A 26,915-nucleotide genomic window follows, 5' to 3' on the forward strand; every position below is an offset into this window, starting at 1 on the left:
CCTGGGCTGTCTCCAGTCGTCCTGATCCATATCAAGCCACTGGACCCAGATTGCTCTGAAAGAGAAAGTGAATCTGGTGATTTTGCACAGTCTTCCCTCACTCAAATCCAATTCATTTGCATATCATGGCATCACCTTCCTGATGTCATGGTCCTCTTCCAGACCGAAAGACAAACAGTAGCAGCAACTGCAGCTAGTCAGCAGAGAGCAACAGATGATGACAGGGCTTAGGGATGAGACTCTGCCAAAGGACCATCTTATTTAGGACTGTAAGTGATGGACAGCAGAGTCCAAATTGAAGAGGCTCCCTACAGATGGTGAGGTCCTACAGAGGCCATGATTGGGGAATGACATTGTGCTAACTACATGAAGCCTAAGCAAAGCCTCCTAAACTGATCTATAACTACACAAAAGAGTTTGGTCTAACTATCCATACCAGAAAAACTAAGTGGATGAAGAATGCCTTATTGTCCAGACCAGTTAGAATGACAACCCATAGAACTTATTCATCAGTACATGTCTTAGGAAAACAGTGTTGATGGACAGCAGTAGGAATGTTCAGAAAAGGGAAGGTTTGAAGAATATTGTTTTTGGACTGTTGAATTTGAGTTGCCTACAGGAGTCCAGTCTGTTAAAAAAATAATAGCTGGCATTTACATAGTGTTTTAAGGTTTACAGAATACTTTACATATATTATCTCATTTGATCCTCAAAATCACTGTGTGAGGTTAGTGCAATTTTTATCACCATTTAATAGATGGAGAAACTGAAATTGAAAAGTTAAGTAACTTGTCCAGGGTCACATAGCTAAAAAGTATCTGAGCCAGGATTCAAATCCGGGTCTTTCTAACATCAGGTCTGGCACTATGTCCACTCCACATTCTTATTACCAGTCTGTCTTTGTGAAAGGTACCTTAACTTTTTTGGTTCTCAGTTCTCTCCCAGGTAAATTGAGTGTATTAGATGAGTTGATCTCTAAGACTCCTTTCAGCTCTAAACCCTGTGATCTTGTGGGTGAAATGCGCAAAAAAAAAAAAGGAGAAAAAGGAGGAGGAGGAGAAGGAGAAGAAATGTTCCATGTAAAAAATTCATTTTATTCATATCAAAAAGTGATTCAGAGATACCAGACTGGGCCACTTCGAGTACTTCTGAAGTATGAAGTTACTTCACTTACTCCTCAGCTAATGCAGAAGACTGTGTCCTACCCTCTGTGTTTGGCATCTCCCCCAAGGGCATCTGCTCTACAGACTGTCAGAACTCGTCCTTAATATCAAAATGGGGCTGGTCTTCTGGCTTGAAGTTCCAGTTGGGGCTGCCATCTTCATTTAGGATTCGACGTGCTGTGTAGCCAACAATAGGATATTTGGCTTTGTACACATTAGTGAAGACATCATCCAAGGACTTCAGTTCTTCTGCTGTGAGTCCAGTCTGAGTGAGGAAAAATCCAAAAAGTAAGCGAGTTTAAAGGAAGAGGACTGATTTTTTCACTGGGCTTTCTCCTTTCCTTTTTGCCCTTTCCACAAACCAATTGATAAGGACAGGAAACCTTTTGACAAAACCAGATACAGAAAGTTTAAAAAATAAATGGCCACCCCAGCATATAAGTGGCTGGTATATATAATTTTGGGCTGGATATAAGATGACATTGTTGTAGGGAGTTCCTAATGAGGAAACTTCCTCCACCAATGTAGATTGGCATTTGTTTTACAACTTACAGAGAGGAAAAGGAGGAGGAAAAATTGGAACCAAAGTAAGTTCACAATAAGAAATGGCTGAACAAAGTGTGGCATATCATTGTGTGCAACTGGACTTCAACTAACAGGACAAAATAGAAAGTGCCATTAAAGACCAGCCTGGGGGCTTAAAAGAAATTAGACAGCGGGTACATCCTCTGTTCTGGGTATTATGCCCCTCTTAATGAAGTCTAACATCACAACTTAGACCAATGGCTTAGAGTGAAGCTGGAAAATGAGGGTGAGTATTTTAAAAGTTTTGGAGATGAAGCAAAATTTCTGAAGATGACAGATTTGGAGAAAGGGGTCTCAAAAATGGCTTACAGTATCATGTGTGAGGTCTGCAGGATCCAAAGACATCTTGGCCACCCCTCTTGTGGAGTCTTTCCCAACCAGGGCATTATATGGTGCTCCCCTCCCATAGAACTCTGTACCAAGGAAGAAGAAAGATAAATGAGTGTGGAATTGTTAATAAATGTGCATGTTAAGTGACCTTTGAGGTAAAAAATCATCTTAAAAGGAGATCATCAACCTGGAGGTAGGGAAAACACAATACCCCAAAAGCAATGTGCTAGTGAACATTTTGAACTCTATTGAAATCATAACAATGTCTCATTATTTTATTATTATAGATATTTATGTTGTACTTAATTACTCATATAATGCTTTATATCCATCATTTTGGGTATGGGGTAGTTCAAATGTGCTAGGTTGAGTTTACCTTTGAAACATCTACCAGTCAATAAATCCAAAAGCAGTTATTAAACTTCTACTTATACCAAGTACTGTGTCAAGGGTTGAGGATATAAAAATGAAATAGTTCCTGCCCTCAAGGAGTTTACATTCTAATGGGGAAGAAAACATGTACATACATATGGATATTCAGAATATATCCAAGATAGTTTGGGGTGGGAGGGTACTGGAAGCTAAGGGATAAGTGTTCCTGTAGAAGGTGGCACTTGATTCAAGTTTTAAAGGAGGCTGGAGGTTTCAAGAAGCAAAAGGGAAACGACAGTGAATTCCTGGAATGGGGGAATAGCCAGTGAAAAAGCACAGAGATGCACAACAGAACATAATGTATAGAGAAAATCAAGTAGGTCCTTATGGCTAGATCATAGATTATGTGTAGGGGGCTTAACATATAAGATTTGGAGAGGTAGGGAGAGGTTAGGTTGTGAAGAACTTTAAATCCCTGAAAGAGGAAGTCATATTTGATCCTAAATGTGATAGGGAGTCATTAGAATTTATTGAGTAGAGGAGTGACATGGTCAGACTTATGCTTTAGTCCAGGAAGACTTATATGAACTGATGTAAAGTGAAGTGAGCAGAACCAAGAGAACATTGTAAACAGTAAAAGCAATATTGCAATAATGATCAACTGTGAAACAATTAGCTACCCTAATCAATACAGTGATCCGAGACAATTTCAAAGGACTCATGATGAAAAATACTATCTATATCCAGAGAGAAAACTGATGAACTCTGAGTGGAGATTGAAGTATACTTTTTTCATTTTATTTTTCTTGCCTTTTTTGGTTAATATTGGAAATATAATTTTACAAATAGATTCATCTTCAAATATATCACAAATCATTAACAACATTTCCACTCTATCTAATTGCCTAAAAGTAGATCACATTCTATAAAGCAGCTAGGGGGTGTGGTGGATAGAGAGCTTGACCTGAAGTAGGAATATCTGAGTTCAAATCTTGCCTCAGATATGTACTAGCTGTGTGAACCTAGGCAAGTCACTTAACCTTGTTTGCTTCAGTTTCTTCATCTATAAAATGGGATAATAATAGCACCTACCTCCCAGGATTGTTGTGAGGATTGAATGAGATAATATTTCTAAAGCACTTTTCAAACCATAAGGCACAATATAAATGCTAGTTCTCATTATTAATAATAATCAGACAGTCAAATTGTGCCCCCTTTCTAAGGCAAATATACATACTAGAGCAGATAAGTAAGAATTGACCTGTGTTGCTCAACTCAGAACCTAGTGTGGAAAAAATATTATTTATCATTTATAAATATTGTTTTTTGTGATTAGAAATTGTTGAACCTGAAAACTTACTGTAGAGGTCAGAGACATTCCTGGAGAAGCTGGATGGCTCCAGGAATATTTGATCCTACCCAGGTCTAGGATCTACCAAAAACTTGAGTTTTGAGTTCCCCAAATGTGAATGTTTAAGTTTACATCTCAATCGATCTTAATTTGATGTTAATGCTTACTGATATACATCTCAACGGAGCTCATCAGGGAACAGCCTTATCTACAATATAGTTAACTACTGTGTGGTTATGGATGGTCTGAACCCTATGTGACATAAACCTGGCATTGACTTGACTGAGAATGTTCTGCTCTATCCCCTAACAAATGACCAAATAAATTTCTTTCTGAAACCATTTCAGATTTTGGGGTTCCTCATGACTAGTACTAGCAAAGAATAAAGACTGAGTATGGTCATGGAAGTTAGGAATCATAAATTCTAGCTTACACTTATATGGTACTGATGAGGCAGATACAAGTATTCAAGTCAGATGAAGCAAACAGGATGCAGGATGTGCGATATGAGATAAAGTGCTGCATGTGACCAGCCAGAAAAGTGCTCAAGAGGACTATGCATTAATGCCCCCACCTCGAACTTCTCTGCGTGCCTTCACAAAGCATCCCCAACTACCAGACATTCCACAACAGTTCTTCCCCTTCCCTTTCCTGATATTCCAGGCATTCCAGAGCTGTGTTTCCCCCCCCAACCTTCTCCTGTTCCCCCTTCCCCCATGTCAAACTATATATAGACCAGACACCTGACCTGGCAAACTGCTCTACTCCCACGGGGAGCAGGGCCTGCTGGGTGCTCTGGCCTCCCATAAGGAGCAGAATCCGCTGGGCGCATCACCCCCAATAAACACCTTTATTTAATTTGGAGATGGTGTCAGTGAATTCATTCAAGACACCATGACCCATGTGTCTGTTTCTCATCATTCTGGTGTACTCCAACATTTTGGGATGTCCCCTGAACCTCAATAGTACTTTATAATTACACAGAAGCTTTCATGATCATTACCACAATTACCCTATGAGGTAAGCAGGGCAAATACTACTAACATTCCCATTCTATAGATGAGGAAAATGGTGGTGAGATGGAGTAACCTGCCCATAATCACACAGCTAGAAGAACTCAAGTCTCCAGATTCCCAGGTTTTGTCCTCTGAACTACAAGTAGTTTCCCAACTCTTCTGTTGATTCTGTCCTCCAGCCCCCTCCCCCTTCTTCCTGCATCTCCCAAACTTCTCATGAAAAGAGAAAATTCAAGGAACTATACAACTTACCCTTTCCAGAAGTGACATCAAATACTACTCCTTTCACTGCCAGGTAAATGGGCTGGTCTTCCTAGAAGGCAAAGAGAAGGGGTGAGAATATTTTCCTGGAAAATCTGAGGAGCAAATAGAGAGTCTCAAAAGGTCTCACACCTCTATTGGCTAGGTACTGGCAATCACTTTATTCAGTACTCACCGTGTATGTATGGAATTCAATATAAGTATAACCAAGTCTCTCTTCTTAAGGAATTTAATTCTAATCAAGGAGATCTCACACATACACATGTATCCAGAATGATTAAAAAATAAAAGAGATGTAGCCACTGAGTCTCTGACAGTGGTTTTTGAAAGATCATGGAGAATGGAGAAGGTACTATAGGCCTGGAGAACGACAAATGTCTTGATTTTCAAAAAGGGAAAGACACATGAGGCTGCAAACTATTGACTATGGAGTTTAACTTTGCTTTCTGGAAAAGTTCTAGGCAATATTATTACAGGATTGACTAATGGACACCTAGAGGGAAAAGTGATGGTCGTAAGGAGGTGGCATGACCAACCTCTGGGCAGCTAGGTTGGGCAGTGGTTAGAGTGTCAGAAAGACTCCTTCCTGAGTTCAAATCTGGCCTCAGACACTTACTAGTCAAGTGACCCTGGGCAAGTCACTTAACCTGTTTGCCTATAATGGATATAAAGTATTCTATGAGTAATTAAGTACAACCTAAATGAGGCATCATTATTATTTTACTAGAGTTCAAAATGTTCACTAGTACATGGCTTCTGGGGTGTTGTGTTTTCCCCACTTCCAGGCTGATGATCTCTCTTTTAAGATGAGTTTTTGCCTCAAAGGCCACTCACCATGCACATTTATTAACAGTTCCATACTCACTTAGGCTTACCTGGGTGTGGGAACTCCTGTTCAGGAAGCTGGAACTGTCTAGTAAGGAGTTACTTGAGACACATAGAGATTAAATGGCTTCCCAAGGGTTACACTGAAGGTAAACACAGGAGAAGGAAATGGAGGAAAGCTAGGCAGCCCAGTGAATTAAGCACCGGGCCTGGAATCAGGAAGACTCATCTTCATAACTTCAAAGCTGGCCTCAGACACTTACTAGCTGTATGACCCTGGGCAAGTTACTTAACCTTTTTGCCTCAGTTCCTCATTTGTAAAAATGAGCTGGAGAAAGAAATGGCAAACCACTCCAGTATCTCTGCCAAGAAAACCCCAAAAGAGGTCACACAGAGTCAGACACGACTGAAATGGCCGAACAGCAACAAGCAAAGGTGGTGGAAGTAGAATCCAGGTCTTCCTAACTTCAAGTCCAGTATTCTATCACCTATGCCATACTGCCTCCAGGAAAGTTATTGATCATGGAGTGCCCAAGGGAACTGTCCTTGGTCCAAGCGGTTTAAATTTTTTTTTCATGCTTGGGTAAAGACATCAATAGTATGTTTGTCAAATTTATTTATGGCATAAAGCTCAGAGAGATAGTGAACATGTTGGATGACATAATCAGAATTCGAAAAGATTTCAAGAGTTTGGAACGTTAGATCAAATTTAAAAAGAACAAATGTAAAGTCTTCCACTTGGGTTCAAAATGGGATGCTGGGGTGGCTATGAGGACCCATAGTGGTGACTGTAATGATCATTTTAGAGGTAAGAGAACCAGGCAACCAAGATAAGAGGGCTTCAATGCCATGTCATACAAGTGAAGGGAACCTGGAGAAGTAAAGTCCTAAGAAGAACATGATAACAGTCTTCAGGTATTCAAAGGGCTATCACTTGGAAGAGGGATTAGCTGTGGGGTTTGTCCTAAAGGGGAAAATTAGAAGCAATGAGTGCTTGATACAGAAACACAGATTTAGGCTCAGTCTAAAGAAAAACTTGTTAACAATTCAAGCTATCCAAAAATAGAATGGGTTGCCTTAGAGGTTGTGAGCTTCTTTTCTCTAGAGGTCTTCAAAGACGGATGATCACTTGTTGGGGATGAGGTGAATGGGATTCTTGCTTAGGTATATGTTGGACTAGGTGACCTTGAGATCTCTTCCAACTCAGAGATTCTGTGATTCTGAAGGTAATTGAATTCTCTAATCAACTGAGACTTACCTATACCATCTATATATTTCAAAGATCTTAGATACAGGCACATTTGTTTTCTATAAGGATAAGAAATGTTTAACTTCTTATTTAACCTTCACATCACTTTAACTTTGCATTTTATATTGTTTGTGTCTAGTAATTTCTCTAAATTTTTGGGCAGCTAGGTGGTGCTGTGGACAGAGTACCAGGCCTGAAGTCAGGAAGATTCATCATCTTCCTGAGTTCAAATCTGGCCTCAGCCACTTACTAGCTGAGTGACCCTGGGCAAGTCTCTTAACCCTGTTTGCCTCAGTTTCCTTATCTGTAAAATGAGCTGGAGAAGGAAATGGCAAACCATAGTATCTTTGCCAAGAAAATGCCAAATGGGGTCATGAAGGAGTTGGACAAAACTGAAAACAACTCAACAAAATTTCCTCTAACTTCTTAGTCCAAGATTGATGTTTTTGTACCTGGATACTTTCCTTAAGATTAGCATTGCTAGGACAGGAAACAGTGTAGTGAAAAGAGCCCTGGAATGGGAGTCAGCAGACCTTAGTTCCATCTTAGCTCTGATACTAAACAGCAGAGAAGCCAAAGTCTTTGGGCATCAGTTTCTTATCTGTAAAATGTGGGGATTGGACTAGAGGACCTCTAAGGTCCGTCTGAGCCCTAGTATTTTACGAAAATGATTAAAGTTGAGAACACCTGAGAGTGAAAAAGTAATTATAGTGGGGTTAAGTCAGAAAGCTTCCTGCCGGAGTTTGAGCTTGTGAAATTGATATAAATTAGGAGCAAAGCAGCAGGAGAAATGATAGGCAAAGAAAATAAGGCAATGTGGGCCTTTATCAGGGGCACAAATTGCATAACTAGGGCCATATGGAAGAATATTAAAAACAAGTTTTTAGTTCAACTGGAAATAATATTTCTAAAGTTCTCTGCAGACTTTTTCCTTTATAAAAGTGTGCAAAAGGTCCAGCATAATAGCTGACATGCCAGTGAATAGATCAAGAGAGGTAACCCAACTTAGAGCAAGAAATACTTCTTGCCTATCTATCTAAGATCACTGCCTTTCTTTCTTCCCCTGAAGGGATCAGAGTATGGACCCATCTTATGGCAGGTCTTTCTTTTCCCATTTCCTGAAAGAATTAGGGTATTGATCTTAGGGAGGAGGTTCCTTTGACTATTTCAGGTGGAGCTGTGGATAGAACACTAGACTTGGAGTTAGAAGAACAAAACTGGAATCCTGCCTCAGACACTTAACTGTTTGTTGTTCAGTCATTTCAGTCCTATCTGACTGTCTGTGACCCCATTTGGTGTTTTCTTGGCAAAGATACTGGAGTGGTTCGCCAATTCCTTTGCCACCCCACTTGATAGATGAGGAAACTGAGGCAAACAAGATTAAATGACTTGCCCATGGTAACACAGCTAGTAAGTGTCTGAGGACAGATTTGAACTCGGGAAGATGAGTCTTCCTGACTCTAGACCTGGCATTCTATGCACTGTGGTGCCACCTAGCAGTCCCACTTACTAGCTGCATCACCTCTGTGGCAAATCCCTTACCCTTTCTTAGCTTCAGTTCATCATCTTTAAAATGGCGATAACAATAGCATGTACTTTTCAGGGTGGTTGTGAGAATCAAAATGAGTTAACATATGTAAAGTGCTTTGCAACTACATAAATGCTAGCTAATGTTATTTAGCTTGTCCTGTCTTAGGAGAAGCCCTTGAGGAAAGTGGTCAAAGAAGGAGAAATAATTTTAGGAGAATGGTTCTACAGATATGTTCCCCCAAAAGATTAAGTGATGGTCAGATGAGGTACGGACTGGACTGGTCCGAGGGCCGCTGCATGGCCAGGACCAACCATGATGGTGGCTGCCAAGGAAGCATCTCCACAGAGAATGTGGATGACTCAAACTATGATCTGCTGCTTGAGCCCATAGTATCTCTCCCTGAGCAGGAAATTAAGATTCTTGAAGAAGATGAAGAAGAACTCTTTAAGATGCGAGCCAAGCTGTTCCGATTTGCCTCTGAGAATGACCTTCCAAAATGGAAAGAGCGAGGGATGGGTGACATGAAGCTGCTGAAACACAGGGAGAAAGGGACCATTTGCCCTCCCATGAGAAGGGACAAAACTCTGATGATCTGTGCAAATCACTATTTAACACTATTGATAGAGCTGAAGCCCAACGCAGGCAGTGACATGGCCTGGGTCTGGAACACACATGCTGACTTTGCTGATGAAAGTCCCAAGCCTGAACTGCTGGCCATTTGATTCCTAAATGCAGAAGATGCCCAGAAGTTTAAGGCAAAGTTTGAAGAATGCAGGAATGATATAGAAGAAAGAGAAAAGGGAGCAGGAGCAGGCAAAGAAAACACTGACAAAGTGGTGGAGAAGCTGTCAGAGCTGTTGGTGATGGAGAAGGGCAAGGAAGACAGCCAAGAGCTCTGAGGCACACGAGGAGACCAAGGACCAGGATGTCACTGCAATAAGTCATCTCGTGGCCTCGCCTTCTTTCCTCTTATTTTCTTTATTTTTGTTTCTTTTTTTTTTTTATAAGGGACTTTATATATAGAACTGAATTCCAGCCTCCAGGTTGTTTTCTAAGCTTTTACCCTTTAGAAGATGTCTTTAGCAAACCCATTCCCAGTCACATGTACTGTGCTCATAACATTCTTTTCCATAGTGGAAACACTTATTTATAGTACATTCAAAAAAGTGAATAAAACATTTGAAAGCTGCCTCCAAAAAAAAAAAAAGATTAAGTGAGTATTGTTCTGTCAAAAGAAGTTAACCCCAAACTTTTTTTTAAAATCCTCCTGTGACCTTTTCCCTTGTTCAAGATTTCTTTTAAAGTTATTTCAAATGGTATTAGAGATATGTCCAAAGACACAGAGGGATTATTCCAGTTTGAACACTTCTTTCTCTAAGCTAACCATGTTTGGATGTAGAATAATGTGAAATTAATTTTTAAAAATTGTGTCTGGCATGTCTAAAATGCAGAATATAGCATTAGTATTTTTTTTCTTTTCTATCCAGGAAAACATGATAGAGAAAAGGCCTATCATCACTAATGACACGTGATTAATTACTTCCTTTCTGACTTATACCTGAATTCACTTCCGCATTCAGTAAGCATTGATTAAGCATTTACTATGTCCAAAGCATTGAATGTGTGATTTCCTTGTGTCCCAGTTATATTTATAATTACACATCTGGCCATATCAATATATCAAAGAACAAGCATTTATTAAATGCTTCCTAGGAACCAGGCACTGTACTAGATGCTAGAGATAGAAAGACAAAAATAAAACAAATCCCTGACCTGTAGGGACTCCAATTTTATTGGAGGAGGCAACATGTACACATATAAGTATATACCCATCACATGTAAAATAAATATAGTACAAGGTAATTTGGGGGAGAGAACAATAGCAATTGAGGGATCAGGAAAGGCCTTTTTAGGAGGTGTTACTTGAGCTGAACTTTAAAGGAAATGAGGGATCTTAAGAGACAGATAGGAGGAGGGAGGGCATTGCAGACATGGGGCCTAGGAAGGGATCTCCAGAAAGAGTCAAGAGGCACAGGAATTCTAAGTAATGAAAGGAGGGGAGGGCTTGGGCCTTCCTCAATGGATCAATGCCCCCATAAAGCATCTATAAATAATACACACACAGAAGCAGCCAAGAGTAGTGAATGGAGAGTTTGGTTTTGGAGCCAGGAAGGCCTGGAATCAATCCCCACTTCTGATATATTCTGGCTATTGGCTGTGTGAGCCTGAGTGAATCACTTAACATCTCTGGGCTCCAAGCAGCTCTCTAATATCATAAGTTGCAGAAAAAGATGCCCAGGTGCATTGGCAGAGGAAATTCCTTACTAAGAGCTCTCATCACTGATGAAATCATAGGTCTGATACATAACGTGGGCATATGTGCATGCACATATACAAGAACCCCATGTGCTGCTCAATCAACATATGTGTTGATATTCCAGACAGGCAGATTAGCAATGAACAAAGGCAGGAAGACCAGGGATCAGACACCACATCTGGCACCCATGAGCTGTATGACTACGGGCAAGTCACTTAACCTCTCTGAACCTGAGGCCAGAGACAAATCTAAGATAAATCTATTAAGTTATATAGCTGCTTTGATGGAAGGAATTCCCATACCAACAAAATCATAGGTGTTTGACATTGTGACTTTATTATTAATAGACAGCTAGGTGGTGTAGTAGATAAGAGTACTCAGCTTTAAGTCAGGAAGATCTGAGTTCAAAACCAGCCATAGATACTTAGTAGTTGTATAACTGAATATGTTGCTGAATCTTTGATCTGCCTGTTTCCTCATCTGTAAAATGAGGATAATAATACTACCTATGTCCCAGGTTTATTGAGAATAAAATGAGATATTTGTTAGTATCTCACTTTGCAGACTTTAAATCACTTTGCAAACCTTAAAGTTTTATATAAATGCTTTGTTGTTCAGTCATTTAGCTGTGTCCAATTCTTCATGACCCCATGGACCATAGCACGCCAATACTATCCATGGGGTTTTCTTGGCAAAGATACTGGAGTGGTTTGTCATTTTTTTCTCCAGTGAATTAAGGCAAACAGAAGTTATATGACTTGCCCAAGGTCACATAGCTATTGCATATCTGAGGATAAATTTGAACTCAGGTCTTCCTGCCTCCAGGCCCAGCTCTCTATCCACTGAGCCACCTAGCTGCCTATAGAAATGCTAGCTATTATTAATAATTATTATAACTGTGGGTAAAATAGAGATGTCATTCTATTCTCTATGACAAAAAACAACGTCAGAGAGAAACCAGAGCCAGGCACCTGAATGGTCAGTCAGAGAAATCAGTGTTCTCTGAAAAATAATTAGACTTCCCAAATATTAAAGCTGAAAGCTGATTTGCAGACTGTTAATCCAGTCCTCTCATTTTGCTAAGAGTGAAAATTGCTAGAGTATATTATATTTTATGAGGACCATTCCTGACAACCACCCTGAGAAGAAGGATTTTAATACCCATTTTTCAAATGAGGAAACCAAAGTTCAAGGTTGAATGACTTGCCTAGGATCTTGACATTAGTAAATGACAGAGCTGAAATTTGATTGAGCTCAGGTCTTCTGACTCCAAGATAAGTACCTGTCCACTCTACCACTCTTCATTAGCATTTTAGAATAGAAGAGCTTTCTTTCCCTGGGCTGGGAGAGTTCCCTGATGCCCTAATCAATGGCACATCAGCCCTCCCCAGAGACGGATAAAACAGATATATTATCATGTAATGTACCATATGTGTATATTTTGTCTGCTTAACAAAGTTGCAGATTCCTAGGGAACAAATAGTCCATTCCCCATCCCCACCTCTAACTGCCAGAGTTCATGTCCTTGTTTGACTAAACCGTGAGTAATTTGTACCACTAATAGATCTGACTGCCCTTCCCTCCCTCCCCACCAATGGCTTGGGCGTGTGATTGGGTTGAGTATTGACAAAATATAATGGCTGTAGGACAGGGCTGAGAGGGTGATGACTTAGTAAAAGAAAGAATACAGGAAATAATGAGCTGAAAAACTGATTCATTGATACTAGGTCTCCAAGACATAGCCATAAGAGAGAGATCTTGAGACATGGGCCTTGGCAGTGTGGCTCATAAGTTGCAGGCACTTTCCTCCTTGACATGCTGTCAGACCACTGACAGTCAGTGCATAAATCTCACACTTTTCTCCTCCTAGATAAAACGGAAAGAAAGCTTTCTACCCCTTCCCCTCCAGAAATTACTTAATTTCTACCTAAGTTCTAATGTATAATGAAAATATTTGTTCTCACTTTATTTTTGTATCTGATTTTATTCTGCATATTATCACTGTGAGTTTACCTTATATGTCTCCTTTATTGTACTGGCTAAAATTCAGCTTCAGATAATTTCAAAGTTTTGTTCATTAAAAACAAAACAAGTGACCCTGCTCCACATTGCTAGAGATTTCTGGGGGGAAATGGCTATAAGTACAGCTAGCATAATAGGCTGGGGGAGTAGAGCTCCCAGTGTGGGATAGACAAGATCACAGTATAGGAAAATGCCACTTACTCAGGATAAATATTAAGTCCAAAGGGTTGCTATATTAATTCATGTACTAGTGGCTTGTCTGGGTCAGCCTCCCAGAACCATAGAATCCTAGAATTAAAAGAGACTTAGGAGATTGCCTAGCCTAATTGCCCCATTTTACAGATGTAGGGGCAGCTAGGTGGTGCAGTGGATAGAGCTCCAGCCTTGGAGTCAGGAGGGCCTGAGTTCAAATTCGACCTCAGACACTTGACCCTTACTAGCTGTGTGACCCCGGGCAAGTCACTAAACCCCATTGCCTCACCAAAAAAGCAAAAACAATTGGTCATTCACATTTTACAGATGAGGAAATCTGAGACCCACAGAGAGCAAGTGATTTCCAGGCCAGGGCTCTTTCTACTTCACCATGTTGCCTCCCTCCTATACCAACTCATTTCCATACCTCAGTCCATTATCCACTGGGACCAAAGCGGGTTCCCCACCTCTGGACCAGACCAATGTCAAGTCAGGTCATGAAGAATATATTAAGGACTTATTATGTGCCCTGCACTGTTTTAAGCATGGTCCCTCAAATAGGCCACAGCTTGCAATGACATATTTCTGCCAGAAGGAGGGTGGGGAGGGAGGACCTGCTGTTGAGAAGCAGAAGTGAAGCCAGAAACAATCTATTTTCCTGAATGGGTAAATGCCACTTCATGATCCCCTTAACAAATCCTATTCATATTTAACTTCCTGAAAGATGATTATAGCTGTAGTTCTACTCTCTGCAGATAATGGACAATATCTTAGAACAAAAAGGCTAAGAGGATAACCAGCAGGCTTCACTCCCCAAATCTAATCTCTTCCCAACATCTGTTTTGTTTAATAGGCTGATTCTTCCCTTGTTTTTTTTCCCTCCACCAACTCACTAAGACAGGAAAACGATCATTCATCAGTCAATGACATAGCAAGAGGATCTCCTCCTTCTGGGAACATTGTTAAGAAACTAAATAACCTGCCTACTCACCAAAGATCACCAGCACCGGGAGTCGGCAGGAAAAGCACGTCCCACTCCCGTGCCCCTTGCCTTTACTGTTAGTATTTCACCCTCACCTTCATCAGCACATGCACGATTGGCAAATTTGTGTCCTTGTTAATCATATTGTCCCTCAATTCCAAGAGCTAAATAATTAATGGAAGCTATGCTTTATATTCTGATCAAAAAGCACTTACTGAGCTTGGTTAACTGATGTGAAATGCAACACTTGTCAGATGCAAAGTTTCATGGGTGAAAAGCCTAGTAATTCAAGCACAATACAATTCAATAGAAGTCAACCGTTTCCTAAATGACTTCTAAATGCAAGGCACTGTTTTAGGTGCTGGGGTACACAGATGAAAAAAAGGACAGTCTCTGCTTTCGAGGAGGTTGCAATCTAATAGTTTACAAGTAAGTTTCACAAGACAGAATATAATGAAAGCCTAAAAGAGATCCACAGAAAGTACTCCAGGAATATAGAATAAAAAGAGATCACTTTCGTCAAGGAGATCAGAGAGTGTTTCTTGGAGGACTCAGCACTGTTTTCAGCCTAAACAAAGAAAACTTAACGAGTTTGCTAAGTATTCTTCCCAAGGAGATGCATTAGCTCTAGCCTCAGCCAAATATAAATACAATACAATCCTATTGCCAAGGTGAATCAATCAATCAGTCAATAAGCATTTATTAATCACTGTGCTAGGTTGTGGGAATACAAAGACAAAAGTGGTACAGAAGCTGATTTTACACCAACGAAGCCTTTTTTTTTTCAGGCACCTAAAAGAAGATGTATTCATTTTTATAGCAGAATTGATTCAGGAACTTAATAATTATGATAAAACAAACAATAGTCATTTATCTAGCACCTTTAATCTAAAGGCAGTCAGTCAACAAACATTCATTAAGTGCTGCCCTAATGTGTGTCTCAAAGCTCAAAAATGTTAGATTTCAGTCACTTTCATATCTCAATCTTACTCCAAGATAAGTCTCTTTTTTTAAAAAAAAAAAAATTTTTTTTTAAGGCAATTGGGGTTAAGTGACTTGCCCAGGGTCACACAGCTAGTAAGTGTCAAGTGTTTGGTCTGAGGTCGGATTGTGAACTTAGGTCCTCCTGACTTCAGGGCCGGTGGTCTATCCACTGTACCACCTCAAGATAAGTCTCTAACAGTTATTCTTATATTGTTGTCAGTCCCTACCTTCCTCACATGACCTTATCACTGTCTATTCTACTATACAAACCATGCTCATTTCTGCCACTAACCTTGCTGCTCCCCATTCCCACCCCCCAACATCTATAGAACACTATCCCCTCACCCTCCACTTCTTTCTCCCAATTCAAATTTTACTCATCTTTCAAAGCCTAACCCAATTTCCCCTTCTTCCATGAAGGCTTTTCTACCATAGTGCCCCATGAGCTTTCTCTTTTCTGAATTCCTAGTGTACTTATTGTCTATATCAGTGGTTCTTGTTTTTTGTTGTTTTTTTCTTGGGTCCAATTCTTCATGACCCCAGTTGGGGTTGTCTTGGCCAAAACTGGAGTGGTTTGCCATTTCCTTCTCCAGCTCATTTTGCGGATGAGGAAACTGAGGCAAGCAGGGTTAAGGGACTTGCCCAGAGTCACACAGCTAGTAAGTATCTGAGGCCAGATTAGAACTCAAGGAGGATGAGTCTTCCTGACTCCCAGCCTAGCACTCTATCCACTGTACCACCTACCTGCCAGTTCCTATTTAGTGGCTGCTTAAATTAGACCATTAAACAATTAAAGTATGGTCAAATGAATGTACATATTCTCATTACTGTTCTGTATGCTGCACCAGAGCAGCTCCCTCAATCTCTCTGTTACGCTGTAATCTTACCTCATCAGCTGTATGATCAAGTGATTGAGAGATGAGGAATGTTTGTGTTCCAGGGCAAATGTCAGACCATTTGAAAACCATGATCACTGAGTATGCGCCTTACAAGCCACTTTGGAATCATCACCAACCACCACAAATGTTCTGCATAAGCAAACCATACATTACAATTTTAAGGTTGCTTTCAGATTTAAACTTATCTTCCACTTATTAGTTACTACTTATTTGCTTATTAGTTACTTAGTTACTGTTGTTCTATCTGGTGAATTTTTAAATGAACTGGTTGGCAACACTGGTCAGTGAATTTCTGTGAGTGTATAGCTGCTGTGCCAGTGTTAGAAGAGAAGAAAATCATGTCTGATGAGATTCTTTCCTTATAAAAATTATTTTATATTTAAAATGTTAAAATGAAACAAAATATGTAATTTCACTTTAAGAGAATTTATCATTTAATACAGTGTTTGTCATTAGCCAGTGGAAGAATAAGCATTTTATATATTGTAAATCATTTGCTTAGGTAACTAAAAGTTAAAAATTAATTTCCATTCTCAGCAAGAAAGCTTGTAAAATTTTCCTACCATTTTCTACCTCATATTTGTGTGAGAAAGTATTTTCATTTTATTTTTGCTTTAAATCAAAATGAACTCAATGTGGAATCAGATTTGACTGTTTTTGTTGCTAAGCCAAATGTTGCAAACCTGTGTTCAAATAAAAGTCCAACATCAAAATTAAGTTTATAAGTGATTATTGTATTATTTTCAACACCTTCAAAGTTGTAACTTATTTAAATTATTTGTATTCAACAAAATTTGCAAAATGAAAAAAATTATATTTAGTCTCACAGATATGAGATTTTTTTGGATTACTTCTTTTAATTAATTTTACAATTTTAAATTTAGTTTTCAAAATTATAGATAGAATAGAATGCTACAGTTCATAATTGTGTAATTATGATATGTTGTAACATAATGTAAATGTTAATTTAGAGCTTTGGGTGGCAAAAGATGTCCTTATAGTTAGTAAGTACTTTATGAATAAATCTAAAGATATGGGCAGTATATTTAATTACCTTGGAGGTTCACAACACATTTCTGTTATTGTTGAAAATGGTTCATGGAACAAACAACACTGGTCTAGTTCAGTGCCTTGCACATAGTAGGTGCTTAATCAGTATTTGTTCAAATGAATATAGGACTTGATAATTTAACAAAGTCCTTCTGCTTCCCTGATGCTCACAATAATCCTGTGATGTAGGATAGGCATTATTATACTGATTTTACAGATGAGGCAACTGAAATTAAGTGGCAGATTGACTTGACCATGGTCACAGTGGCAGAGGTTGAATTCAAAACCAGGCTTGCTGACTCCATGTGCTCATTCCATTATACCATCATGCACAAGAAATAATCAGGGAAAAATCCAAGCTCAAGCACGAGATCATGCTGTGAGACTACCTAGGTGGTACAGGCAGTGGAAAGATCAGCATGTGTAAGAAATGAAAATGCATATTGTCTCCTGCTTGGAATGGGCTATAATTTCTCTCTAATTAGTGAATTAAAAGTCTAGTAAATGTAAGGAAAGGTGATGGGATGGGGTATTCAAATGAAGAAAGCTTGAAAAGCTGAAATTAGGGATTTTTGTTCCTTGGGAAGTTCATCTGGGGCACAGGTGGGAAGACAGAGAGACCTACCCTTGGACACCATGAATTTTTTACATTGCAGAAGGACTTGTTGATTGGGTGGGAGGAAGAATATGTTAGTCAGTGTTAGGGGTGTCCTGGGTGGGGGAGTAAATACTGAGGGCACTGGGACTTTACTATGGAATAATAATAATGATAATAGCTAGCATCTATACAGCACTTCAAGGGCAGCTAGGATAGAGTACTAGGCCTGGAGCCAGGAACTCATTTTCCTGAGTCCAAATTTGGCCTCAGACACTTACTAGCTTTGTGACCCTTGGCAAATCACTTAACTCTGTTTGCTTCAGTTTCCTCATCTCCAAAAATGAGCAGGAAAAGAAAATGACAAATCACCACTCTAGTATCTTTGCAAAGAAAACTCCAAATGGGGTCATGAAGAGTTGAACACAACCTTACATATATTATCTCATTTGATCCTCACAACAACTCTGGGAGAGAGGTGCTACTATTCCTTTTTTACAGATGAGGAAATTGAGGCTGAGAGGTTAAGTGATTTGCCCAGTAGCAAGTAGCACACATCTGGTGTCTGAATATAGATTTGAATTCAGATATTGCCCCTTCCCAGGTCATTACCTATAAATTTTCAGTAGTGAACACAACTTTGGTTGTTAGGAACTTAGGCCTTGGTGAGACAGTCTGTCCTGGAGTGGTGGCATTACTCACCACACCAGGAGGATGATTGAAGTTAGGATAAAGATATTAAGCAGACATTTTATATTAAGAGGCTCCCATAAATATTGTGAAACACATTAAAATGATGGGGGAAGGAAGAGGCAGACACTCACAAAAAACTCCATGTGTTAACACCCTGGACAAGGTCAGTCAGTAGGTCAATAAGCATTTATTAAGCCCCAACTATGTGCCAGGCACTATTCGTAGCGCTAGGAATATCAAGAAAGGCAAAAGATAGTCACTGCTCTCAAAGAGCGGAGTCTAATGGACTTGCAAGCTTAATGGACTCACGTGGAGCTGACGTGAAAGTAACTATTTGCAAACAAAATACACCCAGGATAAACTGGACATCATCAATAGAAGGGAGAGATTAGCATTAAGAGGAATACGCAAAGGCTTCTTGTAGAAGATGAGATTTTATCTCGGACCTAAAGGAAGCCAGGAAAGCCGGGAGGCAGAGATGTTTAACCCTCTCATTTCACAGATGAGTTAACTGAGGTCCAGAGAAGGAAGGCCACTTGCCCAAAGGTCACACAAGGAGTTAGAGATTCAGGACCAGAACCCAGGAGATTACCTGGGCTTTCACTAGAGGGAGGGGAGGTCAGACACAGAATGAGGCCTCTCCTAGGAACACAAGTCTTCCTCTGATCTCCTCCTTCTTCTTTCTTTCTCTCTCTCCCTAGGAGCCCGGGACTTGGTTTATGGCTACAGTCTCCTCCTCCCTATGTCCGCCGCGGGAAGTCCCGCCCCTTGGCCCTAGACTGGACCCAGCCCCAGCGGCTCGCTGTCTCTCTGCCATCTCTCCCGGAGCCCCGCCGACTCTCTCGGTCTCCCCCTCCCAGGATTGGGAGTCCTGAGTTGGGCTGTCTATCTGTCCGTCAGTCCTTGGGTCAGTCCGTCTGTGCCCAAAGCCACCTCGTCCAGTCCCATCCCGCCCCATCTGCTACCTCCTCCCCGCCGTAGCGGGCCAGCTCCTCCTCCGTAAAGAGCCGCACCGGGGGCCCCCGCTCTGGGGTGCGCGGCGTCTGCTGGGCTCGGACAGCGGCCAAGTTCAAGGCCAGCACCACCGCCAGCAGAAACTGCCAGAGGCACGGCCGCCTCCGCAGCCCCGGAGCAGCCATCGTGAGGGGCGGGGAGGCCGGGCCGGGGAGGCCGGGCCGGGGAGGGCAGGCTCAGGTTGGCCAAGCCCGGGAAAGCCGGAGCTTTCCAGCCCCGCCCCGGCCCTCCTAGCCCGAGCCGGTTCCTTAGCTACCTCCCCACTGTAAGTCTGGGCCGGCTTTCAACCCCGCCCCATCCGGGAGCTAGAAGGGATTTAGACTTCAGTTTAGTCCAATGCCCTCTCAATCCTTCCCCCTCCGTTTCTATATGTCACATCTGGAGAAACTGAGGCCTAGAGAGGGGACTTGGTGAGAGAGTTTGACTGGCGTGCTGGATTCAGTCTGAACCACTGCCTTTTATTAGTTGTGTGAGACTAAGTGGGTTACATGGCCTCAAAGTGCCTCAGCTTCCTCATCTGTAAAATGAGGATAATAATGCCTGCAAGGTGTTGTGAGATACAAATGCACTTTGCAAACTTAAAATTGCTATACGAATGACAGTTATTGTCCAAGGTCACACAAGGAGCTATTGAAAAATTCAAGACTACAGCCCAGATTTCCTGACCTCAGTCCTGTATTTCTTCCACTTCATCTCTACCTTTGAAGTAGAAGGAAGTGAAAAGGTTATGTAGAGGAGGGATCCATCGAGATAACGTGTGTATTGAAATAATATAAAAATCGATCCCTTTATGTTTAAAAAAATACATTGTTACAGTGTTTATGTTGGATACTTAGATTTTTCTTTTGGTCCCGACCTGTGATTTCGTCAGTGTAGGGAACTTCTAGGGAGGACACTTCCTCTACCAATGAAGACTGACCACTCTTTGCAACTTGAAATCTTAAGAGAGTTGTCTCAGGTCACTAAAAGGTTAAGTGATTTGCTAAGGAACACGCAGCTAACTTGTGTCAAGCAGGAATTGAATTCCTATATATGCTGGATTAGACACGCAGACCAGATGCTGTAATTATTTATTCTCTCTATGGGGTGCTCAGCCTTCTGTAGAGAAAAGAAACCCTGTTTCTTTTAGCTACCTCCCATCAATTTAGGATCATTCATTCTGTGTCTCTTTAAGTTGCAAATCTATCACCTTTCTGTCAGAAAAGGTGCTTCATCATTGGTTTGGGGGAATCATTATTGGTCATTGCATTGACCAGAGTGTTCTTAAATCTTTCAAAGCTGTTTGTCCTTACAGGGTTGTTGTTGTTGTATACATTTTATTCCTGGTCTGACTGACCATCGAACGTCTTTGACTCTTTTGTGTGTTTGTGTGATGAGGTAAAATGGAAAGGAGAGCTTGAAGCAGATGGAGCAAGCAGGATACAGTTTCTGAGATATGAGATAAGATGCAGGATGTGACCAGCCAGAAAAGTGATCAAGAAAACTATGCATTGAAGCCCCCCACTGTGGACTTACCTATGTGCTTTCACAAAGCACCCCCCAACTACCTGACATTCCAGAACAGCTCTTCCCTTCCCCTTTCCTGTTCCCTTTGCTTATCTTTATGGACTAGTGACATTCTGGAGCAGTGTTTCTCCTCCCATTCTCCTGCTCCCCTTCCCCCATCCTGTCAAACTACATAGACCAGACAACTAACCTGGCTCAGTGATCTGCCTCCCACTGGGAGCAGGGCCCGATGAGTGCATCACCCCAATAAATGCCTTTATTAACTTGGAGATGGTCCGAGCAAATTCATTTAAGACACCATTATTCCTCATCATTCTGGTGCACCCCAACATTTTGCGGTGCCTTTGAACCCCAACATGTGTTCACATAAGTTTGCCACTTGAGGGTCCACCTAACATGCTAAATTTCTAATGACATCTAACGTTCTCAATATAAAATCACAATAACAGGATACTAGCTGAGCCTTTCCACATCACCAGTCCGTCTTCTCTTCCTAGCATGCATTTCCTTGAGGAATGACATCTTTTTCTCCCATTCTGTAAAGTTCCTCATTGCTTACACTTTGCAACCTGCTTATACTCACCATGTGTCTCTATCCATTGTCCTCTGATAGAAACTATTTTAATTTTTTGAAAACTGTTGAATTCCATGTCTTTTTGTGGGGGGCAGGGAAAGAAGAATAGAACAAGCATTTATTAAGCATCTAGTGGGTGCCAGGCACCATGTGTACAAAGAAGCTAAATATCTATGTATAAAGAAACTATATACAGGATAAAGTGGAAATAAACAACAAAGGGAAGGCATTAGAATTAAGGAAACTGGGAAAGGAATTAAAGAAATTAAGGAATTGGAAAAGACTTCTTGTAGATGGTGGGATGTTAGCTAGGCCTTGAGGGAAGCCAAGTGTAGATGATGTAGATGAAGAGAGAGCATTCCAGACATGGGGGGGGGGGGCGGATATACATGGAGATAGAAGATGGAGTGTCTTGTTTAAGAAACAGCAAAGAGTCCAGGGTCACAGGATCTTAGAGAACAAGATGGTACTGATGGTGGCGGTGGTATAAAATGTAAGAAGACAGGAAAGGTATGGAGTGGGGGTGGGGGACAGATTTTGTACGGTTTTGAATTCCAAATATTTGGCTCTGGAGGTGATAGGAAGTCACTAAAATTTATCAAGTGGTGGTTTCGGAGATGGGAGAGTGACATCATCAGACTTGTACTTTAGGAAGATTATTTTGACATCTGAGTGGCTGAGAGCAGAAAGACTTGTGGTAGACAGACCAGTCTGGAGGCTATTTCAATAGCTGGGGTGTGAGGTGATGAATCAGGGTGGTTGTACTGTCAGGAGAGAGAAGGTTACATATTTGAGAGATGTCATGAAGGTAAAATCCACAGGCACGGGCAGCAAATTGGATATGGGTGAGGGGCAGGGAAGGTGAGGGTGAGAAGTTGAGGATGACATCTAAGTTACCAGCCTGGGTGACTGGGAGGATGGAGGCACAATCAACAGTATTAAGCAAGTTAGGAAGAGATTGTTTTGGGAGGAGAAGATAATGACTTCAGTTTTGGAAATGTTGAGTTTAAGAAGTCTAAGATACATCTAATTTGAGATGTACTGTAGGCAGTTGGAGATGTGAGACAGGAAATCAGCAGAGAGATTAAGAGTTGATAAATAGATTTGAGATGTGTGAAGCTTAGTTTTCCTCTTCCTCTGGGCTTAAGTCTAAATTTTTTTTTTTTGTATAACTTTTACCTAATTGCTCCAAGTTCTGTCCCCAGGGCCCAAACTAAATGGACCCAGAAGTAAGTAGCAGTAACTGCCCCTAAGGCGAATTCAATTGAATTAATGGAGGGGCAGAGGACAATCTGTCCCATAGTTTTACTTGGAGGGCCTACATAGAGCCATGCACCATCCAACTCCTTTTTCATATAACCACCCTTCAAAAACTTGAAAATAGTTACTGCATTTTTTTCTACATCTTCTGTTTTTCAGACTACACACCCCTATTCCTTTAATTAATCATCTTATCCTATGAACTTCAGGCCCTTCACCATTCTGGATCCCCTCCTCTGGATATTCTTCTAGCTTAACCATTTCTTTCCTAACTCAATTTAAAAAAGAATATTTAAAATTATCTTTACATGTAATTGGGGGAAAATAAAATATTTTTAAAAAATAAAAGAAAAAAAACAATTTCTTGCCTAAGCAGTGCTGTCTTGTACCGAATACAACACTCCATTTGTGATCTGCCCAGGGGAAAGTGCCGGGAAGGTCAATGAACTGGTCAATAAATGCTTATTCAACACCTACCAGGTGTCAGTCACTGTGTTAAGTGCTGGGGTTATAAAGAAAGGGGAAAGGACGTCTGCTCTCGAGGTACTATCACCTCCTTATTTAGATCACCAAGGAGAAAAGAGGCAAGAGAAGAGAAGACAAGAGAGAGACGAAAATGCCAAGGACAACTAGCTTGGTAACATCACTTCCCTTCTTGAGGTCTCCCTCAGTTTACTTTTTTTTTTAAATAAAATGGGGAGCTGGGTTAGATGAGATGCTTTCAAAGAGCCTTTCCAGCTCTAACATTCTGCATTTTTTTCCCCGGGTTACGCTGACTGCTTGCCCATTTAAGAAGGAAGAAGCTCATTCTTGTTTGTCCACCCAAATGTGCTTGGGGTGAGGGGAGTTGCCTTCCCACACTGGAACGAGAGGGGATACAGGTCTGCAGCTGCAGTGGGCACAGAGCTGCATTCATTAAGGTTTAAGTAGCCAACTATTTGCTCCTCTCCTCTGAAGCCTCAGACAGGAACACAAAGAAAGACCATTCATTCTCGGCTGTATGAGAGCCCTCACTTGTAATCTCTGAGGAGGACTGAGGCAGGAAGATGTGGCCACTGAGTTCCAATGCTGCCACATGGGCAAAGTCAAGTTCTCCTCCAAAGTTAAAGCTTGTATTCTCGCGCTTATGTCTCCAGGAATTTGAAATTACAAGACTCTAGCATACTTTCGACTTGGCTACCCTTTTTTTTTTCCCCATCCACTCAACTGTCCGACTTCCCCGTCTCCCTCTGGAAAAAAAATTATAGCGAAAAAAATTGCGCAACTGGGCAAACTGGCCCAGTTCCTTCCTGTACTACAGTTAACAACAGCCTCTGAATCGCTCCCAATGGAGGACTACATTTCCCAGCAAGCTCTGAAATCAGTCCTCTTTCAACCCCGACAAGCGCCTTCAGGCGAGACGCATGCGCCCCAGAGCCTCCCGGGGGGCCGGCACTCCCGGTAAGGTTCTGTTGAATCCGTTTACCCTCGCACTGTTCTCTGTTCTTGCTGCTTCCCATCTTTGCGGTCCTCCTCCTCCTCTGCCCGGTGGACCAGTGCTAGCTCCGGGCTGCAGCATCTCTTTCAATCGATGCCATGATCAGGCAGGAGCTGTCTTCATCTTATCAGGAGGTACTGGGGAGCCAGGGGCAAAAGAAAAGTTTATTGGGGTGGCGGGGGAGGTGGGGGAAGGGTCGTGGGCGTCACTTTCTCAAGCACTAGTTGCAACGGGAGATTGTGTGTATGTGGTGTGTGTGTGTGTGTGTGTGTGTGTGCTCTCGCAAAAAAAAAACTGGCTGCAAAAGAACTCAGGCTGTGTCCACTTGCTGGGACAGTTATGAAGCCCCATAGTCCGAAGAGGAGTAGTTAAATAACCAGCAGGTGAATGATTCATGCATCTCCAACATTGGCAGAAATGAAGACAGACTAGAGCTGGGACCCCTGGACTGCCCTAGGGAGCGGGACGTTTGCAAAGAGTTAGAAGTGTACTTTACTCTTTTGCCATCGTGACCAGATGGCATCACCCTTTTCCTCCCAGGTCCTCTGGGCTCACGGCCAGGCTGGTTAGTTAATAATAATAATAATAATAATAATAATAATAATAATACTCTACACCCATATACACCATTAACTTTTTGTAAGAGCTTTCACCTATCTCCTCTCTGTACACCCTCTCCTTCATTGAAGACACTCACTCACACAGTTTTAACTACCACCTCTGTGCAGATAATCCGCAAATCTTGTTCTACAGCCCTGAGCCTTTCTCTTAAGCTCCAATCGGATACATTTCCTGCTGAAAGAACGTTTCCAATTTGGAAGGCTCAGTGACACTGCAAGCTATCTAAAACCAAACTCATCTTCCCCTCCCCCAAACCTGCTCGTTCCGGACTTCCCTATTTCCACCAGTGGCATCACTGTTCATAGTCACCCAAGCTTGAAACCTCAGTATCAGTCGTAGACTGGCTGCCCCTTTCTCTTTTCTCATCCCTCCTTTCCTCTTCTTCCATTTCTAGTTAGCTTGTTGCCAAAACCTGTTAATTTATTAATTAGCTCTTCCTACAAAATGTCACATGCATCTTTTTGCTGACTTGACTTTTCTATTCCCACTATCCACACCCACCTCTCCTATTACCTCACCAGGATGACTGCAGAGCCTTTTAACTTTTTTCCTATACTTCAACCTCTCATTCCTCCAAATTCCTTCACATTATTGCAAGATTGATTTTCCCAAAGAGGCAACTTGGCATAACTCTGACATATACTTTGTGTGACTGTGGGTGAGTCCCTTAATTTCTCTGTGTTCTAGACTGCTTCACAAGACTTTAAGTTGCAGAAAAGGTTAATGACCTGCAGTGATAGAATTTCCTTACTGGGGATTTCCTTGTGCCAGGGAAATTACGGTTCTAGTTGCCATTCCTATACAGATGTTATAATTTCGCTCCTATGATCAAAAAACTTCAATGTCTGGCCATTACCTCTTGAACAAAATTGTAACAACCTTGCCTGGAATTCAAGGTTCCCATACCAATTCAACTTTATCTCCCACTTTCTTTGCATATATTCGTTCAGTTTTAGTTTTAGCCAAATTCGTCTGCTCATTGTTTCTCATATATGTTCCATGTTTTCCAGTCTTTGTTTTGCCTGGAATGCCTCTGTTCACCTGCCCAAATTCTACTCTTCCTTGGAGAACTAGCTCAAATGCTCCTTCCTCAAAGCCTCTTCCTAGCTGAAAGTAATCTTTGCCTTTTCTAAACTCTCATAGCTTTTTGTATCCTCATAACAGTTTGGTGAAATATGTGTGGTAGAGTATTACTATCCCTATTTGACAGGCAAAGCTAGCTAATGGTAGTCCCAGTATTAGAACCTGGCTCTGGGTCAGGTTCCTTTCTTCTCTCTTCATTCCATCTCTATTGACAGTAGTATACTGTTGGCTACAGAATAATAGCACCTCAGAGTCCATCTAGTATAATCCTTAGCAAAGCAGGAATGTTCTCTACAACAGTGGGGGCAAACTCCAATAGAAACAGGGGCCACTAAACCCTACATTAGAAAACCACAAATTAACATCATCTATGCAGTATTGCATTTTTATCTTGTTCAACATTTCCTGATTACATTTCACTTTGATTCTGACCACCCTAGGGACTGGCAAAGTTTGACACCTCTGCTCTACACCATCCCCTGAGAAATATTTAACTAGCCTCCTCCTGAAGAACTCCAGTGATAGGAAACTCCCTCCCAAGCTAATCCGTTACAGTTTTGGGAATCTCTAACTCAAGTCGTTGAATATTTCCAGTTCAATATCCATTGTAATAACAAGTCCCACTTACATTGCACTTTAAAGTTTATGGGGTGATTTATACACATCATCTCATTTCAGACAGTCGATCAACATACCTACTCTATCCTAGTCACTGTGCTAGGCTCTGGGTCAAAAGCAAAGATGAAACTGTCCTTGCCTTCAAGGATCTTACATTCTATCTCATTTGACCTTTGCTACAGCTCCCTGAGTAGGTGCTGTTATTAGTCCCATTTTACAGATGAGGAAGTGGAGACTCAAAAAATTTAAGAGATTTGTCCAGGGTCACACAGGTTTTGAGGATCTGAGGTAGGATTCAAATTCAGCCTTTCTTGACTCCAAGTATCATTCTATCCACTGAGCCAC

At 41.2% G+C, this 26,915-nt stretch overlaps 2 protein-coding genes and 1 pseudogene across 2 annotated transcripts in view; 2 read left to right on the forward strand and 1 right to left on the reverse strand.

Moving 5' to 3' along the window:
* Positions 1–1,073: 1,073 nt before the first annotated feature.
* On the reverse strand, positions 1,074–19,567 carry NENF (neudesin neurotrophic factor). The gene is made up of 4 exons (XM_027871371.1): positions 19,383–19,567; positions 5,070–5,130; positions 2,058–2,161; positions 1,074–1,428 (listed from the first exon to the last, which is right to left on the reverse strand). The coding sequence occupies exons 1-4, from the start codon at positions 19,554–19,556 to the stop codon at positions 1,252–1,254; spliced, it is 516 nt and encodes a 171-aa protein (XP_027727172.1). The 5' UTR covers positions 19,557–19,567; the 3' UTR covers positions 1,074–1,251.
* Positions 9,085–9,582, forward strand: LOC114049773 (annotated as a pseudogene).
* A 4,683-nt stretch (positions 19,568–24,250) lies between the features above and the next one.
* TMEM206 (transmembrane protein 206) overlaps positions 24,251–26,915 on the forward strand; it is a 38,170-nt gene continuing 35,505 nt past the window's right edge. The window contains exon 1 of the mRNA XM_027871878.1: positions 24,251–24,382. Within this exon, the coding sequence (XP_027727679.1) occupies positions 24,347–24,382 (36 nt within the window). The 5' untranslated portion in view covers positions 24,251–24,346. The remainder of the gene's footprint in view (positions 24,383–26,915) is intronic.

This window comes from Vombatus ursinus, unplaced genomic scaffold, assembly GCF_900497805.2.
Source record: "Vombatus ursinus unplaced genomic scaffold, bare-nosed wombat genome assembly UNPS02014798.1, whole genome shotgun sequence".
Taxonomy (NCBI): domain Eukaryota; kingdom Metazoa; phylum Chordata; class Mammalia; order Diprotodontia; family Vombatidae; genus Vombatus; species Vombatus ursinus.